Here is a 19,872-nt window from a genome sequence, read left to right on the forward strand (position 1 = left end):
GGCAGGTGGGGTATGGAGGACCCAGGGATACAGGGAGAAGCACCTGGAGGGTCAGGAAGCCAAGGGTGAGGGAGGAGCTGTGCGAGGAGCCCCTGTTGTGGTTTCTGCAGAAAGGTGCAGGCAGGGCAGGGGGCAATTGTAGGGTTGGCCAGTTCCCTTGGGCTCTGGGGCATAAAGACAGCCCAAGTCATGTGGAGCCTGGCCCTGGAGTGATTAGGGCAGGTGGATAGTGGCCCAGAGTGTGGCTCGCGATAAAGGGCGTGGTCAGGGGTGTGGATTCTGGATTCCCTGGTGTGGAGTTGAGAAGCGCACGCTTGCATCTGAGTGGTTGACTGTCTCTGGGAACTAATTGGCTGATGCTGGGAGGGGCCGCCCCTCCAGGGTGAGCAAAGCGTCAGAGAACAGAAAAGAGCTGCTTAATACAACATGGTATGGCATCACTTCAGCCTAAGCTCCTAAATACCCTGAGTGCGCTGTCACACCCCAGGAAGGGCAGGTTCTGTGACCTGGGAGGATTTGGGGTCAAGCCTCCCACGCTGACCTCTCCTTTCTCCTGTGGGATCTGTGGGCTATGTGGCAGCTCCCCTGGATGTGCCAGGGTCTCCGTAGGTGTGCACTGTGTCCTCCGCACCAGAGCCCTTCAGGGCCTGTGCCTCGCGTCTCCAGGGATGGCCTCGCCCTGCACCCGCTGCCAGGCTGGGGGTTGGAGGGGTCTGTTCACTCTTCTCCCCCTCTCCCCATACTCGGCCGTCCCCTGAGACCTCTTGCCCCACTTTGTCAGTGCATCTTATTTTTTTTAAGGAATTGTTTCCATCTATTCAGCTCCCCGCTTTTATGTGCAGAAGTTTCCCCCATCAGCGTGTCTTGAATGAGTGAAGCTGGCCGGTGAGCTCTATCCTCGGCCCATGCTTTGTAGTCGTCCTGTCTCTGTCAAGATCCCTGTGGGTATCTCAACCTGCTTCCCCCTTGCTGGTCTCTTTGTCCTCGAAACCAATACGATCTTTCAACAGCAGACCCCCATCACCTTGCTCCCTATTGCAAAGCCTTGAAAGCTTCCTGGTGATTATGGTTCAAGTTCAAAATCCTGGACAAGACCCACAAGGCTTCCCAAGCCGACCCCAGCCCGGCTTCTGACACGTGATACTCCCTTACTGCGAAGGGTCAGCCACACCTGGCCTCCGGCCTGCTCTCAGTCCACGGCCAGCTGCCACCCCTTCTCTCCTACCTGATGACATCCCTGTGACCCAGGCCACGTGTCCCCTCCCCTGAGAAACCAACATCAGTCCTTCTGACTGTGCTCAGCCCCTCTTTCCTTCTCATCTCCCCCTCTTATAGTATGGCTGTCTTTTGCCTGAGACTTTCTCATGACATCCTATTCCTCCTTCACTCAGCAAATCTTTGTTGAGAATTTGCCCTCCACGAGGCCACTGTGCCTAATGGCAGAAAGTGAAGAGGAACTAAAGAGCTTCTTGATGAGGGTGAAAGGGGACAATGAAAAAATTGACTTAGAACTCAACATTAAAAAAAAACAAAACTAAGATCATGGCATCTGGTCCCATCACTTCATGGCAAATAGAAGGGGAAAATATGGAAACAGTGACAGACTTTATTTTCTTGGGCTCCAAAATCACTGAGGACAGTGACTGCAGCCATGAAATTAAGAGATGTTTGCTCCCTGGAAGGAAAGCTATGACAAACCTAGACAGCGTATTAAAAAGCAGAAACGTCACTTTGCCAACAAAGGTCTGTTATCATCAAAGCTGTGGTTTTTCCAGTGGTCACATATGGATGTGAGAGTTGGACTATAAAGGAAGCTGGAAGAATTGATGCTTTTAAACTATGGTGTTGGAGAAGCCTGTTGAGAGTCCCTTGGGACCACAAGGAGCTCCAACCAGTCAATCCTAAAGGAAATCAGCTTTGAATGTTCATTGGAAGGACTGATGCTGAAGCTCCAATACTTGGACCACCTGATGCAAAGAGCCAACTCATTGGGAAAATACCCTGATGCTGGCAAAGACTGAGGGCAGGAGGAGAAGAGGGTGGCAGAGGATGAGATAGTTAGATAGCATCACTGACTCAATGGAGATGAATTTGAGCAAACTCTGGGAGATAGTGAAGGACTACAGTGAAGATATAGTGAAGGACTGGTGTGCTGCAGTCCATGGGGTCGCAAAGAGACGTGACTTATCAGTTGAACAATAACAAGCACTGTGCCACGTGTTGACAGTACAAAAATAACAGAGACTCTAAGAATCAAATCAGGGATATAATAGCCTCCTTGGGGAGAACGGGAACCAAAGATACAACTGGAGAAACCTGTGTCTAATTCCAGTTAAAATATGATACCTGCCATGACAGGTGCATCGACTAAGCCCTGTCTGTGGACACAGAGAAGAAAGAACCCTGCCGGAGAATTGGGAAGAACCCCAGGAGGTAGCATTTGAGGTGGATCTTGTCGGATGAGATCGAGTTTGAGATGGAAGAGCAAAGAGAGGTGGCGGGGTGGGGAGGCCGGTTAGTGATTGACAGCTCTTCTCTCTCCCTCAGCACCCAAACAAGAAAAATGATATCCATGTGGAAAAATGGTCAGGCCGGGTTTCCTTTTTCTCCCTTGAACACTGGAATATTCCCTCTTGCTGCCCTTGATTACGTATCCTTGTGTTTCTCAGTCTTACGTGTGGCTCAGGGGAGCAGGAGGCCAGACACAACTGTCTGTGTTTCTCCAGATTTGTTGGATTCGGTGAGAAAAACAAGATGTAGCACCTCCCCCACGTGAAGCCAGAACGCGCTGCACCAGAGTTAACTGCTTGGCTGGAGTGGTGTTTTCCCCCTGCCGTCCTCTTTACACTTCGATGTATGGTTACTTGATTTTGAGGCAGTTTTCAAAACCTTCTGTGCTGAGAAGCTGACTATATTAACAGGCCTTCTGAAAGTCCCCATGGCTCAGGGCCAAAGAAACATGATACTACCCGGAGGGCCCCACATGCTCCAGCCTTGCTTTTTGCTGTCAAGCATACCTCGGAGTCAAATAACCCTCTTTAAAGGCCTGGCCCTGCTGTTCACTGGTGTGTGCCCCTGGGGAAGTTATCTAACCTCTTGGAAACTTAGCTTCCTTTTTGGTGAAGGCAGAGCCTACCTGCTAGAGCTTTAAGAGTTAAGGATTAATCAAATAATGCACTATGGTGAAGGCGGCCACTCCTGGCGTGTAGTAAGTACTTAGTGACTGCTGCTGCTGCTAAGTCGCTTCAGTCGTGTCCGACTCTGTGTGACCCCACAGACGGCAGCCCACCAGGCTCCCCCGTCCCTGGGATTCTCCAGGCAAGAACACTGGAGTGGGTTGCCATTTCCTTCTCCAATGCATGAAAGTGAAAAGTGAAAGTGAAGTCGCTCAGTCGTGTCCGACTCTTCGCGACCCCATGGACTGCAGCCCACCAGGCTCCTCCATCCATGGGATTTTCCAGGCAAGAGTACTGGAGTGGGGTGCCATTGTCTTCTCCACTTAGTGACTAGAAGTTGCCTATTTTGGGTGACATTATTGACCTATGCTCCCAGCCGATTCCTGTGTGTTACGTAGATACTAAATTATCAGTTTCCAGAAAGTCAGGCAGTATTAAGAGAGGGATGCCAGCAACTTCCCTGGTGGTCCAATGGCTAAGCCTCCACGTTCCCAATGCAGGGGGCTCAAGTTTGATCCCTGGTCAGGGAACTAGATCCCACATGCCATAGCTAAAGATCTTGCATGCTGCAACAAAGACCAAAGATCTCACCTGCTGCCACTAAGACTGAATGCAGTCAAATAAATAAATAGTTTTGAAAAAGAGATGCAGGGTGGAGGGTAGCGGAAGCGGATCTATTTTATTAAATGTTGCCAAGCAGTTCTAAAGACATCACGTCATGCGTCATTACAGGAAAGCTAAAATAAGGGATGGGCGCATCTCATGCGTTTTCATCTAACCATGTTACCTGAATTGAACGCCACTTTGTTTAAAGACGGTAAAGCATCTGCCTACAGTATGGGAGACCCGGGTTCGATCCCTGGGTCAGGAAGATCCTCTGGAAAAGGAAATGGCAACACACTCCAGTATTCTTGCCTGGAAAATCCCATGGGTGTAGGAGCCTGGTAGGCTACAGTTCATGGGGTTGCAAAGAGTTGGACATGACTGAGTGACTAAACTTTAAACTTTAATTAGCTGGTGATGCAGCAGCTTCTTCATTTTCTGTTCATCTAACTCCAGCTTTTAGTTTGACAGTCTTTAAGTAAAATCATGCTTTGAATCTTGACACTCATTCTCACGTTTTAGTATATATTCCTACTTGTAGGGAATTATTTAGTGTGTCTGTGTGTGCTTCTTGAAAGGGAACAGTGCTGTGTTTGGAGTTCAGGGTTCTTAGTTAAGCTGTGAAATTACAGTGGATAGGTTCAGTTCAGTTCAATTGCTCAGTTGTGTCTGACTCTTTGTGACCCCATGAATCACAGCACATCAGGCCTCCCTGTCCATCACCAACTCCCGGAGTTCACTCAAACTCATGTCCATCGGGTCGGTGGTCTCATCCAGCCATCTCATCCTCTGTCATCCCCTTCTCCTCCTGCCCCCAATCCCTCCCAGCATCAGTCTTTTCCAATGAGTCAACTCTTCGTATGGGGTGGCCAAAGTACTGGAGTTTCAGCTTTAGCATCATTCCTTCCAATGAATACCCAGGACTGATCTCCTTTAGGATGGACTGGTTGGATCTCCTTGCAGTCCAAGGGACTCTCAAGAGTCTTCTCCAACACCACAGTTCAAAAGCATCAATTCTTCGGCACTCAGCTTTCTTCACAGTCCAACTCTCACATCCATAACATGACCACTGGAAAAACCGTAGCCTTGACTAGACGGACCTTTGTTGGCAAAGTAATGTCTCTGCTTTTGAACACGCTATCTAGGTTGGTCATAACTTTCCTTCCAAGGAGTAAGCATCTTTTAATTTCATGGCTGCAATCACCATCTGCAGTGATTTTGGAGCCCCCCAAAATAAAGTCTGACACTGTTTCCACTGTTTCCCTATCTATCTGCCATGAAGTGATGGGACCAGATGCCATGATCTTAGTTTTCTGCATGTTGAGCTTTAAGCTGGCTTTTTAGTTCCTCTTTACTTTTTGCCATAAGGGTGGTGTCATCTGCATATCTGAGGTTATTGATATTTCTCCTGGCAATCTTGATTCCAGCTTGTGATTTTTCCAGCCCAGCATTTCTTGTAGTTATGGCTAATTCATCTAGTTCTTGCTTTATGTCTGAATTTAATGTCATGAACAGAAATGTTTGACTAGGTTTCTAGTGAAAAAGCCTCTTTCCTTTGTAGGAACATTAGTTGTCTGCATTTACTATTTTACATGGAGCTCTAGAAGTAGACATGAAAATCTGTGGCAGAAAAAAAATTATCGCTTGCTGTTCTCATGATTGAGAATGCCATTTCCTGTTTCCCTGGTTCATTTCTGTGCTTTCTTCTCATCTATCCACATAGGAAGAACGCTGGGGAAAAGCACAGAAACCAGTGACTTCTACGGCTGTGGGATTTCCATGGAGAAAATAGCATCAGAACGCACCTGGACCATCTTCTGTACCCGGCAAACCCTCACACTCCCAGGCGTGTTCTGTGAATTCGCGTGCATGTGTGTTCAGGGTGTTTTCATGCGAGGGAGCACACCTAGCCTGTAGATGAGGCGGGGAGGGTGCAGGGGGGGAAAAGGACGGGAGAGACTATGGAGCAAATGTTTGACAACCTGAACCTCAGAACTGTGATCCTCCAAGGAGAGCGCTACTTGAAGAAAAGAAAAAATAATAAAGTCGAATGGCTTCTCAGGGATTTTTTTTTTTTTTTCCGTGCACATATAAGCCATAATTCCAGTACAGGTGGCAGTATTCAGAGCACTCAGATTTCAGTTCTGTAAATGTGAAAGAGGGATCGACTGACCATTCATTGCTGTTCCATAACTAGTGTAAAATATGTATATGTTTATCTTTATTTTTATAATACACAAATACATTTAAATTTATACAGTTTGAAGCTTCTAGCATTAGTTGACACTGGGTGCAATATTCTGATGAGAACTGTGCCAACACGGGGCTGATTTCTTACTTTAGCATCAGACGTGTTGTTTATTCTTTAAGCCTTCGCAGATTTAAAAAAGAAAAGATACCTGTCTCTTTGCTCATGGCTTAAGTGTTGGTTCATAGAGGTTGACAATAATCATCAAGAACCTTAAACATGCATTTCAGGCAATAGCCCCTCCTCACCTTTTCAGTAAAGGTCCCTGGTCACTGGGTGATAGTCCGATGGAGGCCTGGTGATTAAGATTCTTCAGGGGAGGGGGATTAAGGGATCCACATATCCAAGGAAAAGTGGAGTCTTGCAATAGCTTAGATAGTCAGGCGTCAGTTCCGAAGCATGTAAAGAGCTCTGCTAACAGGTCCTGTTCCCACCCCCCACTGCCCCCTAGAACAGAGTCTGTGAAATTTAGCAGAGCTCTCTGAAAGCTAGTATCAGACCCTAAGATAGTGAGTTGCCTAATTGGAGAGCACAAGCCTACGTTGGTTATTTATAAATACAGAACCTCTGATTGGATGGTCTACTGCCACGAACTAGTAAAACCCTGGTTGTAAAATCTCCATGACGTAAAACCTAAAAAGCCAACAACCAAACTGCTCTCTCCTCCTCCTCGTCGGGGCCAAGCAGCATCCACGGCAATAGTAACGCGTTCTTTGAAGAGTGTGCACGCCTCTGTTTACATCTGCCTCCTCTGCATGTGGATTGAAAAATGTGTGAAACTGTTTCTTTCCAGGGTAAGGCAAGAAAAACTAGTCAGCGGTATTATTCGTTTACTTCTATCAAGTATTGTCTCTTGGAATGCCACAGTATACAATGTCTCCACATATTAAAAAAACAAAATAACAAAGAAGCAAGTGGCTGCATTGCAAAAAAAAAAAAAAAATACACAAATCAATTTCTGTAGATTGTTTTGTGCCCCGGGAATTAACTTTATGAACTCCAGAACCTCCAAACAAGCATGATTTCTTACAATCATAAAATCAAATGGGATCAGACTAGTTCCGCATTTTAATAGTTGAATACGACACCTCCAATTTGCAGTTAATTTTCTTTTGATACAATCACAAGATTCACCTTGTTAATCCTTCTGTCACAGTTCTCCTGTGTGTGTGTGCATGTGTGTGTAAGTGTTAACTGAATGGTAACATTTAATTGCTTTACGGACCACTGAATTTTTGGGCATAAAAGTTTTCCAATTGGCAGGAGACAGTTCTTCAACTGTCAAATTAACCGACTTTGACCAAAAAAGGCTGGTAAAGTGACTTCAGGCTAACTCCCCAGGGGACCATATTAACAGAAGGAAAAAAAAAAAAAATGTTCCTTTGGGTGACATACCCTGCAAAGTGTGTGCTCTTATGATGAATATAGATGCCCACATTCTTAATAACTGCCCTTTTTGGACACGTGATGCTGTATGCTGTCATCTAACCTTAGAGAAGCAGTGTAAGAAGAAAGCTTGGTGTCACATGTATTTTAGCAAAAAAAAAAAAATGTCATCCTGATAGAGGGTCATGTGACCAAAAGCAGCTCCAGAAAAGCTTGAGAACTCGCGTTGGGGCAGAGAGGAAGGTTGGAGATACAGAAAACACACTGCTCTATCGGAATTTTCTTCATCTATGCAGGAAATTCCATCCTCTCTTTCAACACCTGGGAAGACTCAGCTGGGGAGGCTGACTGATGGGCGATTCACTAAGCACAAAGGGGGATCTTTCCCAACTAAGTCGTCCCTGCCTTGCAAACAGACGCCCTCCAAGTTTGTTATGGTTTCTATTCCTGCATCTTGTGGTATCAAAACCACTTCCTGGAATTGTAAACGCGCTGCCAGAATAAATGTTTTTTCCCCCTTCCAAGAAAAAAACCACCAGTGTTCATATTTGACACTTGTGCACTGGACTCTTTTTGAATGAATAAAATAGAAAGGGTTTGGTGTCAATTCTGATGGAGTGTGTGTTCTTTTTTCATGCCACAGTTTGTGCGTTGTAATTGTGGTTTCCTATTTAATTGCCATAACCGGGCAGAATTTTTTTAAAAAAAAATTCAAAAAAGTTTAATAAAAAATACAAAGAAATGATGAAGCAGTTATACTTCCAGAGTTTAGTTATTTCTGTCTGTCTTTGTTTGTTTCAGTTTTATCAGTTAGGAAATCACTATGTTTTGTTTTTAGTCTTCGGTCACTTTGAGCCACAGGAGGTGGATGGTGGTGGGCTCTGGTTGCGGAAGGAAAGGAAAGAGTCTCTTTCATGCTCTCCCATCTGTGTTCAGGCTGGAGGGTCAGGGCTGGAATATCAGTTGTCTCTTAAAGCCTTTGCTCAGTGATCTGCTATGTTCCTACCAAAACTTATGATAGGTGTGGAAGTTCCCTTTTCCTGGCCTTTCTTTGCCCCAGGGGTCTATATTTGCTGCCTGAAGGAGCTGACCCGTGGATACGTGGTCAGAGACTTCTATTCACCCTGTTTTTTTTTTAAAGGACAGTTAAGAAAGGAAATGCATGCCGTAACAACCTTTAGGGAAGGACCCAGTGCACACAAGCCCTGCCCTGAGGCGCTGGGGCTTTGGGGACACAGGGGAGAAAGGAGGACCTTGTTGTAAGACTCCTTAGAAGGTAAGTGGTATCACTGGGTGCCCTGAAGTCAAATCTCCCTCTGCCAGTGGAAAAGCTTAAACCAAGTGCTGATCAGAATTTTTAAGAGTAGGGAAGCACCCCAATCTTCAAAGCAGCTCTCTTCACAATAGCCAAGACATGAAAGCAACCTAAATGTCCATCAACAGAGGAATGGATACGATGTGGTGTATTATTTACAAAGGAATATTATTCAGCCATAAAAAGGAATGAAATAATGCCATTTGTAACATGAATGGACCTAGAGATTATCCTACTAAGTAAGTCAGAGAAAGACAAATGATATCACAAATATGTGGAATCTAATAAAAAGTGATAGAAATGAACTTACTTACAAAACAAACAGACTCACAGGGCTTTCCCTGGTAGGCCAGTGGCTAATACTCTGTGATCTAAATGCCAGGGAGCCTGGGTTCAATCCTTGGTCAGGGAACTAGATCCCACCTGCCACAACTAAAAGACCCTGCTCTGGGCAACTAAGACCAGACAAAGCCAGATTAATTAATTTTTTAAAAATTACTCACAGATCTCAAAACCAAACTTATGGTTACCAAAGGGGAAATGGGGGAAGTGATAAATTAGGAGATTGGGGCTAACATACACATACTAATATACATAGAATAACTAGTAAGGACCTACTGTATAGCACAGGGAACTCTACTCAATATTCTGTAATATATGGTTAAAAAAAGAAAAACCTGAAAAATAATGGAGGTATGTATATATATGTGTGTGTGTGTATAACTGATTCAATTTTCTGTACACCTGAAATTGACATAATGTTGAAAATTAACATAGTCCAATAAAATTTTTTTAAAAAAGAGTAAGGAAATGAGGTGTGACCCCCGTGGATGGGCTGGCTCTTACAGCCATGTCCAGGTAAAGCAAAGTCCTCAGATTCAGTGCCACTGCTAACCCTCCTGAACTGGAAAGAAACAAGGAGCATAAACCACACTTTGGGCCTCATTTTTCTTTGCTGATAAGTTTGGAGTTATTTACACTTGCTGAGTAGGTCATGGACCAGCAGACACCCCCAGTGACGATTACAAATGCATTATCCATCACATGTATGTATCCTTCCCTCCCAAGGCTATTTCTCCTGTTTAATTGTGAGCTTTTTGAAGTAGATTCCTGGTTTGCTTTGAATGTACAGTGTCCCACAAATGGTGGGTTCAGATGCTCAGGGTTTCCCTTGCCCATGACTGTTACCCAGCAGTCCTAGAAGGAGGAAGAATATAGCCTAGCAGAACCTGCATGGTTGCACCTAGCAGGGAGGGGTGTGGAGTTATTGGAAGAGGTTTAGAAAGCACGAGACCCTTTAAAATATGGGTTTGAACACACGAAAAACTCATCGGGTATTAGAAACCCTATTTGAATATTTAAGCTCAAGTAAGAAATATCTTATTCAAGGGCTCCAGTGGTTAAGAATCCACCTGCCAATGCAGGAGACACGGGTTTGATCCCTGGTCTGGGATGATTTGCAGGGCAACCGGGGCTGTGCTCTAGAGCCCAGGAACCACAAGTACTGAAGCTGAACACCCTAGAGCCTACACTCTGCAACAAAGGAAGCCAACTGCAGAAAGAAGCCCAGGCACTGCAACCAGAGAAAGCCTGCATGCGACAGTGAAGACCCAGCTTAGCCAAAAATAAGCTTTTTGAAAAAGAAATAACCTCTCCATCTTTAAACACAAGAAATAATTTAGCATGAAGTGAATTTCATTCTAAACACCAAGACTAAGTTCAGTTCAGTTGTTCAGTCGTGTCTCACTCTTTCCAACCCCATGGACTGCAGCACACCAGGCCTCCCTGTCCATCACCAACTTCTGGAGTTTACTCAAACTCATGTCCATTGAGTCGGTGATGCCATCCAACCATCTCCCACCTTCAATCTTTCCCAGCATCAGGGTCTTTTCCAAGGAGTCACTTCTTCACATCAGGTGGCCAAAGTATTGGAGTTTCAGCTTCAGCATCAGTCCTTCCAATGAATATTCAGGTCTGATTTCCTTTAGGATGGACTGGTTGGATCTCCTTGCAGTCCAAGGGACTCTTAAGAGTCTTCTCCAACACCACAGTTCAAAAGCATCAATTCTTCGGTCCTAAGCTTTCTTTATAGTCCAACTCTCACATCCATACATGACTACTGGAAAAACCATAGCTTTGACTAGATGAACCTTTGTTGGCAAAGTAATGTCTCTGCTTTTTAATATGCTGTCTAGGTTGGTCATAACTTTTCTTTCAAGGAGCAAGTGTCTTTTAATTTCATGGCTGCAGTCACCATCTGCAGTGATTTTGGAGCCCAAGAAAATAAAGTTTGCCACTGTTTACACTGTTTCTCCATCTATTTGCCATGAAGTGATGGGACCAGATACCATGATCTTAGTTTTCAGAATTTTGAGTTTTAAACCAACTTTTCACTCTCCACTATTTCCTAAACTGCTCCATGAAGCATTCCTGAGTTACTGAGACATGTTCCTCTATTTTAATTTTAAGAGGTTCTAAGTTTGAGAAAGTGCATTAAATAAAGCTTAAAAAGAATCCACCTGCAGTGCGGGAGACCTGGGTTCTATCCTTGGGTTGGGAAGATGCCCTGGAGGAGGGCACAGCAACCCACTGCAGTATTCTTGCCTGGAGAATCCCCATGGACAGAGGAGCCTGGTGAGCTACAGTCCATGGGGTCACAAAGAATTGGACACAACTAAGCGACTAAGCACAGCACAAACAAATTTTCACTGCAGGATCCAGAACCATTTAGATGCCAAGGTACATTGTGAATGTCCAAAGTGGATTAGAAGGTATTTCCACAGGTGCTGGAGGTGGGGGGATGGCTGTGGACAGTCTCTAAATCCATCATTTCCAAGGTACAGGATGTTTACAGAGACCAGGGCACTTTTCAGTTCGGCAGAGGTAGCTTCAACCAACAGAGAGTCACTTCTCTTTGGAGGCAGGATTGCAGGGTGGTTAAGAGAACCCGCGATGGCTCAGCAAGTAAAGAACCTGCTTGCAATACAGGAGACATGGGAGACCTGGTTTCCTGACTTCCCTAAATCAGGAAGATCCCCTGGAGAAGGAAATGGCAACCCACTCCAGTATTCTTGCCTGGGAAATCCCACGGACAGAGGAGCCTAGTGGGCTACAGTCCATGGGGTCACCAAAGAGTCAGACATGACTGAGCGGACTAAGCAGGCAAAGAGCACTGCCCCCAGATCACTTGCGCTGTGTGAATCCTGGCTCTGCCAGCTACTTTCCTGCGCCTCAGTGTCCCCATGTGAAATGGGGCAAACCATCTACCTCACACAGTTGTGATGAATATCCTACGAGATCCTGTGTGTAAAGGACTTGGGACAACTCTTAGTATGGACATCAAACATAGCTCATCCTATTCGAGTAACACACAGAGTTCTTTTTTACTGGGAAAGCTAGTCTTAAGCTCTGAGTCCTTGACAGTATCTAACTAGAATTTTTAACAGTTATGTCTTCATCATATTTACTAATTGATTATTCCCACTAGTGATAAAACAGTTGCTTTACAAATGAATGTATTTAGGGACTTCTCTGGTGGTCCAAAGAATTGATGCTTTTGAACTATGGTGTTGGAGAAGACTCTTGCGAGTCCCTTGGACTACAAGGAGATCCAACCAGTCTATCCTAAAGGAGACCAGTCCTGGGTGTTCATTGGAAGGACTTATGCTGAGGCCGAAACTCCAATACTTTGGCCACCTCATGTGAAGAGTTGACTCACTGGAAAAGACCCTGATGCTGGGAGGGATTGGGGGCAGGAGGAGAAGGGGATGACAGAGGATGAGATGGCTGGATGGCATCACCGACTCAATGAACATGAATCTGAGTGAACTCCAGGAGTTGGTGATGGACAGGGAGGCCTTGCGTACTGCGATTCATGTGGTCGCAAAGAGTCGGACACGACTGAGTGACTCAACTGAACTGAATTGGTGGTCCAGTGGCTAAAATTCCGAGTTCCCAATGCAGGTGGCTTGGGTTCAATCCCTGGCCAGGTAACTAGATCCCACACGCCACAACTAAATGATCCCATGTACCACAACTGAGACCCACTGCAGGCAAATAATTTTTTTTTTAATGAATGGTTTTAGAAAGAAATACTTCAAATGTATGAGAAAGAAAAATATTAAGTGGATAAGTGCAGGTGGTACACAAACATAGAAAAAATGGTGACTAGATGGAAAAAATTATGAAGATGGTATATGTGAGCCTCTGGGTAACGTAACGGAGGGACCCAGTCTGGTCTAACGCTGCTCATGGAAAGATCACACAGTTCCTGTGTTCATCAGAAGGACCTCCCTGCACCACAAAATACTTCCCCTAGTTTTAAAATTTCTGCTAGAAAACTTGAATGAAAGATTATAGAAGAATGATGATTAGAAAATGAGTATTTCTTAAACTTGAAATTTAAGATCTGCATTCTTAAATCCAAACTGTTCAAATAAATACAACTCAAATTTGGGGAGATTCAACTTGTGAGAATGTGCATATGTTTTAGGAAGATCTTACAGGCATAACACTTTGTCTCTGGATATTTTGCTGAAGCCGAAAGTGAACCTGCATGTTTCACTCATCAGAAATGGAAACAAAACCTCACTAACCGATTTGGTACACACTGAACAGAACAAATGGCTTCATTTTATAGTCACTTGGTCCTTGAGAAATCATGGCATGAAATGAAGCTTGGTACAGGCCACATGCCCAGGGAGCATGGAGGGGTAGAAGTAATGCCTGGCAACCAGAGATACAGTCAATCTTTTCTCTCCTGCTCCAAAAAACAGGTCAAGATGGCAGCTGAGCTAGTGAAAATTCTCTCCAGCAATACAAAGTGGGGAAAATTGTTGAAAAAATAAGAAAACAAACCCACCATTATTTTAAAATCTCTGAAAACTGTCCTGAGAACCTAAGAAATAGTCATTCAAGAAATGAAGAAATAGTCATTCAAGAAAATGCACTAAATATAAGCTCAGCCAGCATCTGTGACCTTTGAGCCATGACCTCCCTAAACCCCGCCCCCGCCCACCCCTCCACGTCGTGGGTCCTCTATTCTGGGCAGACGTGGCCAAGAAGATGGAGTTGGTCTCTCCCCTCACAGCTGTCTGGGGCTACGGTTTCATCTTGGGGAAAGCGGGCTGCCTGCATCTCTCAACCTCCCCAGGGCTTGATCGCAGAAGCTCTATTTCAGGCAAGAGGGACCAAGAGACCAGGGCCTCCTTCCACTCGTGGGCTGAAGCTTCACCACAGGCAGGATGGGCCAAGGGTACCTGGCTATGAGTGCCCCCACTCCAGCTCTCAGGTAGGGTGGAGATTCCACTCCAGGAGAGGAAGCCAGGAAGACAGAGCTACCATTTCCGCCTCCCTCAATGCCAAGCTGTAGAGCAGGGGTGTCACTCCCAGAAAAAGAGGGTCCCCACCCTGAGTTCCAGGGCAGGGCCCAGAGGTTTGTCCAGGGGAAAGGGGGCCATACAGCTGAAGGTCTCCACAGCTGTGCCTGACCAGACTGACTTTCTCAGGAACAGAGCCGGGGAGCTACCTGTCTCAGCAATGGGGACCTGGGGGAGAGCGCTGAAGGAGGCTGGTAGCTCTACCACGTGAATCAAACAGCAGAGTACCCTAAGAACCTGGAAGTGTCCTCCAGGGATCACAGTCAATTCTAGGGGCGCTTGGGCTGCACCCTCAGGGATGGTCGGAGCAGGACACGGGGGAGACTTCAGAACATCCCCAAGCCACAGGCAGACCCACTAACCGAGGGCAGAAGCTTCACTGGAGCCACAGGCTGATACACAGTCTCTGAGCGAATCTGGACTGAACAGTCAGTATCCCAACCCGGGGCCACTCCTAGGAAGCCAGGCTTGTGTCTAAAAATCACACTACTCCTGGGAGCCTGGAGACGTCATGTGCAGGAGGAGCCCTCTCAGGAGTGATCGGAGAGGGAACTCCAAGCTGCTAGTCCCTGGCTGAACGTGGAGCCCAAAATGTAAATTCCCCGAAGTGTGATTGCAACCTGCAAGTTAGACACACTTCCAACAGTAAAGGTAAAAATGTAACTGATGGAGGGGCTGAAGTACAACTTTTTAAAATTAACTTATTTTAATTGGAGGATAATTACCTTACAATATGGAAGCACAACGTTTAACCAATAAGTGACTTATGCAAAACCAGAGCAGTCCCTCTGAAAGATAAAAGGCTAAAATAACAAAAATAAGGGGGAAGATAAGCCCATGCACCAAGACAGCCTCTTCAATAAGTGGTGCTGGGGAAACTCGACAGCTACATGTAAAAGAATGAAATTAGAATACTCCCTAATGCCACACACAAAAATAAACTCAAAATGGATTAAAGACTTAAATGTAAGAACAGATATGATAAAACTCTTACAGGAAAACATAAGCAAAACACTCTCTGATACAAATTGCAGCAAGATCTTTTTTGACCCACCTCTGAGAGTAATGAAAATAACAAAAATAAACAAGTGGGACCTAATTAAACAAAAGCTTCTGCCACAGCAAAGGAAACTGTAAAAGAGATGAAAAGACGACCATCAGAATGGGACCATATTAGCAAATGAAGCAACTGACAAGGGATTAACCTCCAAACAGCTCATATAGCTCAATATAAAAAAAAAGTTAAAAAAATGGGCAGGAGACCTAAACAAACATTTCTCCAAAGAAGACATACAGATGGCTAACAGAGGAAAAGAGGCTCAACATGACTGATTATTAGAGAAATGCAAATCAAAACTACAATGAAATATCACCTCATGCCAATCAGAATAGACATCATGAAAAAGTATACAAACAATAAATGCAGGAGAGGGTGTGGAGAAAAAGACCACTCCTACACTGTTGGTAGGAATGTAAATCGATACAGCCACTATGGAGAATAGTATGGAGGTTCCTTAAAAAACTAAAAATAGAACTACCATATGACCCAGCAATCCCTCTGGGCATATACCTAGAGAAAACCACAATTCAAAAAGACACACGAATCCTGATATTCAACGCAGCACTATTTTCAATAGCCAGGACACAGAAGCAGCCTAAATTGTCCGTCAGCGGAAGAATAGATAAAGAAGATGTAGTATATATTTATAATGGAATACTACTCAGCCATAAAAAAGAATGAAACTGGGTCATTTGTAAAGATGTGAGTGGACCTAGAGATTGTCATACAGGGCAAAGTAATTCAGAAAGAGGAAAACAAGTATCATATGTTAACATATTATCATATATATGAGGAATCTATAAAAATGGTAAAGATGATCTTTGCAAACAGAAATAGAGGCTCAGATGAAGAGAAAAAAATGTATTGACACCAAAAGGGGAAAGGAGGTGGTGGTATGAACTAAGAGACCAGGATTGTCTTATATACACTCTTGAGACTATATCACTACGGACAGTGACTGCAACCATGAAATTCAAAGACACTTGTTCCTTAGAAGGAAAGCTATGACAAACCTAGACCACATATTAAAAAGCAGAGACATCACTTTGCCAATAAAGGTCCATATAAAACTATGGTTTTTATAGTAGTCATTTGGGATGTGAGAGTTGGACTATAAAGAAGGCTGAGCACCAAAGAACTGATGCTTTTGAATTGTGATGCTGGAGAAGACTCTTGAGAGTCCCCTGGACTGCTGTTAATCCTAAAGGAAATCAACCCTGAATACTCATGGGAAGGACTGATACTGAAGCTCCAATACTTTGGCCACCTGATGCAAAGAACTGACTAATTTGAAAAGACCCTAAGGCTGGGAAAGATTGATGGCGGGAGAAGGGGATGACAGAGGATGAGATGGTTGGATGGCATCACTGACTCAATGGACATGAGTTTGAGCGAACTCTGGGAGATGGTGAAGGACAGTGAAGCCTGGCGTGCTGCAGTTCACGGAGCATGACTTACCAACTGAACAACAAAAACAAACAGGTAACTATTGAGAACCTACTGTATGGCACAGGGAACTCTAAGTGCTTTGTGATGACCTAAGTGGGAAGGAAATTCAAAAAAAGAGAGGATATATGTATATGTACAGCTGATTCATTTTGCTGTACAGTAGAAACTTTATAACACTGTAAAGCAGATATACTCCAATAAAAATAAAAAAAAAAAAAGATGGAGCACAGGCCCAGCTGAAGCAGAGGAAGCTGGCCAAACAATGCAGGAGAGCACGCCAGGGACCACACCCCCTGCAACTGGATCTGGAGACAATCGTGGGTCCCTGGAGTCACCTCCACTGTTCCAGTCTAAATATATTCTTAAAGTGGCACACCTCCCCTAAGCCCCACCCTTCCTGAGAGGTACCTAGAATGGACCCCTGCATTTGCTCCCCCTAATACCTGGCTGCAGCAATACACCTTTCCTAGGAATTCCTTCATTCAATTTTTGGGCATCCCAGGAAACCAACAAAGATCTGCAGTAGTGCACAGGGAACTGTACTCAGTATTTTGTAACAACCTATAAGGGAAAAGAATCTGAAAAGGAATTTATGTGTGTGTGTATGTGTGTATATATACACAAACAGAGAGAAAATTGAATCACTTTGCAGTACTCTTAAAACTGGGGCTTCCCTATCAAGCTACCAACAGCATTCTTCACAGAGCTAGAACAAAGAATTTCACAATTTGTATGGAAATACAAAAAACCTCGAATAGCCAAAGTGATCTTGAGAAAGAAGAATGGAACTGGAGAAATCAACCTACCTGACTTCAGGCTCTACTACAAAGCCACAGTTATCAAGACAGTATGGTACTGGCACAAAGACAGAAATATAGATCAATGGAACAAAATAGAAAGCCCAGAGATAAATCCACGCACATATGGACACCTTATCTTTGACAAAGGAGGCAAGAATATACAATGGATTAAAGACAATCTCTTTAACAAGTGGTGCTGGGAAATCTGGTCAACCACTTGTAAAAGAATGAAACTAGAACACTTTCTAACACCATATACAAAAATAAACTCAAAATGGATTAAAGATCTCAATGTAAGACCAGAAACTATAAAACTCCTAGAGGAGAACATAGGCAAAACACTCTCTGACATACATCACAGCAGGATCCTCTATGACCCACCTCCCAGAATATTGGAAATAAAAGCAAAAATAAACAAATGGGACCTAATTAACCTTAAAAGCTTCTGCACATCAAAGGAAACTATTAGCAAGGTGAAAAGACAGCCTTCAGAATGGGAGAAGATAATAGCAAATGAAGCAACGGACAAACAACTAATCTCGAGAATATACAAGCAACTCCTACAGCTCAACTCCAGAAAAATAAATGACCCAATCAAAAAATGGGCCAAAGAACTAAATAGACATTTCTCCAAAGAAGACATACAGATGGCTAACAAACACATGAAAAGGTGCTCAACATCACTCATTATCAGAGAAATGCAAATCAAAACCACTATGAGGTACCATTTCACACCAGTCAGAATGGCTGCGATCCAAAAGTCTACAAGCAATAAATGCTGGAGAGGGTGTGGAGAAAAGGGAAGCCTCTTACACTGTTGGTGGGAATGCAAACTAGTACAGCCACTATGGAGAACAGTGTGGAGATTCCTTAAAAAACTGGAAATAGAACTGCCTTATGATCCAGCAATCCCACTGCTGGGCATACACACTGAGGAAACCAGAAGGGAAAGAGACACGTGTACCCCAATGTTCATCGCAGCACTGTTTATAATAGCCAGGACATGGAAGCAACCTAGATGTCCATCAGCAGATGAATGGATGGGAAAGCTGTGGTACATATACACAATGGAGTATTATTCAGCCATTAAAAAGAATACATTTGAATCAGTTCTAATGAGGTGGATGAAACTGGAGCCTATTATACAGAGTGAAGTAAGCCAGAAAGAAAAACACCAATACAGTATACTAACGCATATATATGGAATTTAGAAAGATGGTAACAATAACCCTGTGTACGAGACAGCAAAAGAGACACTGATGTATAGAACAGTCTTATGGACTCTGTGAGAGAGGGAGAGGGTGGGAAGATTTGGGAGAATGGCATTGAAACATGTAAAATATCATGTATGAAACGAGTTGCCAGTCCAGGTTCGATGCACGATACTGGATGCTTGGGGCTGGTGCACTGGGACGACCCAGAGGGATAGAATGGGGAGGGAGGAGGGAGGAGGGTTCAGGATGGGGAACACATGTATACCTGTGGCGGATTCATTTTGATATTTGGCAAAACTAATACAGTTATGTAAAGTTTAAAAATAAAATAAAATTAAAAAAAAAAAAACCAAAAAACCTGGGGCTTCCCTGGTAGCTCAGTGGTAAAGAATCTACCTGCAATTCAGGAGCCTCAGGAGACATGGGTTCTATCCTTGGGTTGGGAAGATCCCCTGGAGGAGGGCATGGCAAGCCACTCCAGTATTCTTGCCTAGAGAATCCCACGGACAGAGGAGCCTGGCGGGCTATAGTCCACAGGGTCGCAAAGAGTCAGACACAACTGAGAGACTGAGCACACACGCGGACACACCTACAACATTAATAACACAAAATTATAAATCAACTAGACTTCAATTTTTAAAAATGTGAAATTACTGGGCACTCTTTAGGTACTGAGTGCTGTTCGGCACTGGAGACTCAGCACTAGCTAAGGCAGGCTGGGCCTCTGCAGAGAGACGGTTTTCTTGTGCTCAGAGACCATTATGCTCACTCTCACCCTGGATTACCCTCCTCCGGCCCCAGGCCCTGCACTCTCGCATCTGGGCTACAAGCCTTTGGCTCAAGCTGTTTAGAAAGGCTCCTCTCCACAGAAACACCTCCACCTGCTAAATGCTACCTGCTCCTCGCAGCCTCCCAGGATTTCCGAGGCAAGATGGTTCCCCTCTTTCTTATACTACCTAGCACTCCTGTGGCCATTGCGGCCACACTTCTGCCGCAGGGCTCGTTGTTCACACGCCTCTCTCATCTTTAGGAACTTGAACTCGTTGAGCACAGGACCTGGGCCTGATTCCTATGCCTGAACCTTCCCCACGGGGCCCCTCCTCCAATGCATACTGGTGAAACCAAATTCAACTCGACCTGTAAGGTGCTAGGGGGGGGACAGTGAGGAGGACACATGCCCTGTGGTGATGCTCAATGTCCACATTCAAGTCCACGGTCACCGTGTCTCCTGGGAGAGTACAAT

The 19,872-nt window shown here is 44.6% G+C and overlaps 1 protein-coding gene and 1 long non-coding RNA gene across 8 annotated transcripts in view; one reads left to right on the forward strand and one right to left on the reverse strand.

The window, feature by feature from the left end:
* The window catches only part of MFHAS1 (multifunctional ROCO family signaling regulator 1), a 114,926-nt gene extending 106,906 nt beyond the window's left edge, over positions 1-8,020 (forward strand). For all 7 annotated transcript variants that reach the window (XM_006060705.4, XM_044937684.2, XM_006060706.4 and 4 more), the window contains one exon: positions 5,503-8,020. Coding sequence is in view for 3 of the 7 variants with exons in the window: in XM_006060706.4 (XP_006060768.3) it covers positions 5,503-5,571 (69 nt within the window). In the remaining 4 variants the exon portion in view is untranslated. The remainder of the gene's footprint in view (positions 1-5,502) is intronic.
* LOC123332179 overlaps positions 1-19,872 on the reverse strand; it is a 91,441-nt gene that overhangs the window by 13,591 nt on the left and 57,978 nt on the right. The gene's annotated exons all lie outside the window — the stretch shown is intronic.

The sequence above is a fragment of the Bubalus bubalis genome, chromosome 1, assembly GCF_019923935.1.
Source record: "Bubalus bubalis isolate 160015118507 breed Murrah chromosome 1, NDDB_SH_1, whole genome shotgun sequence".
Classification (NCBI taxonomy): Eukaryota; Metazoa; Chordata; class Mammalia; order Artiodactyla; family Bovidae; genus Bubalus; species Bubalus bubalis.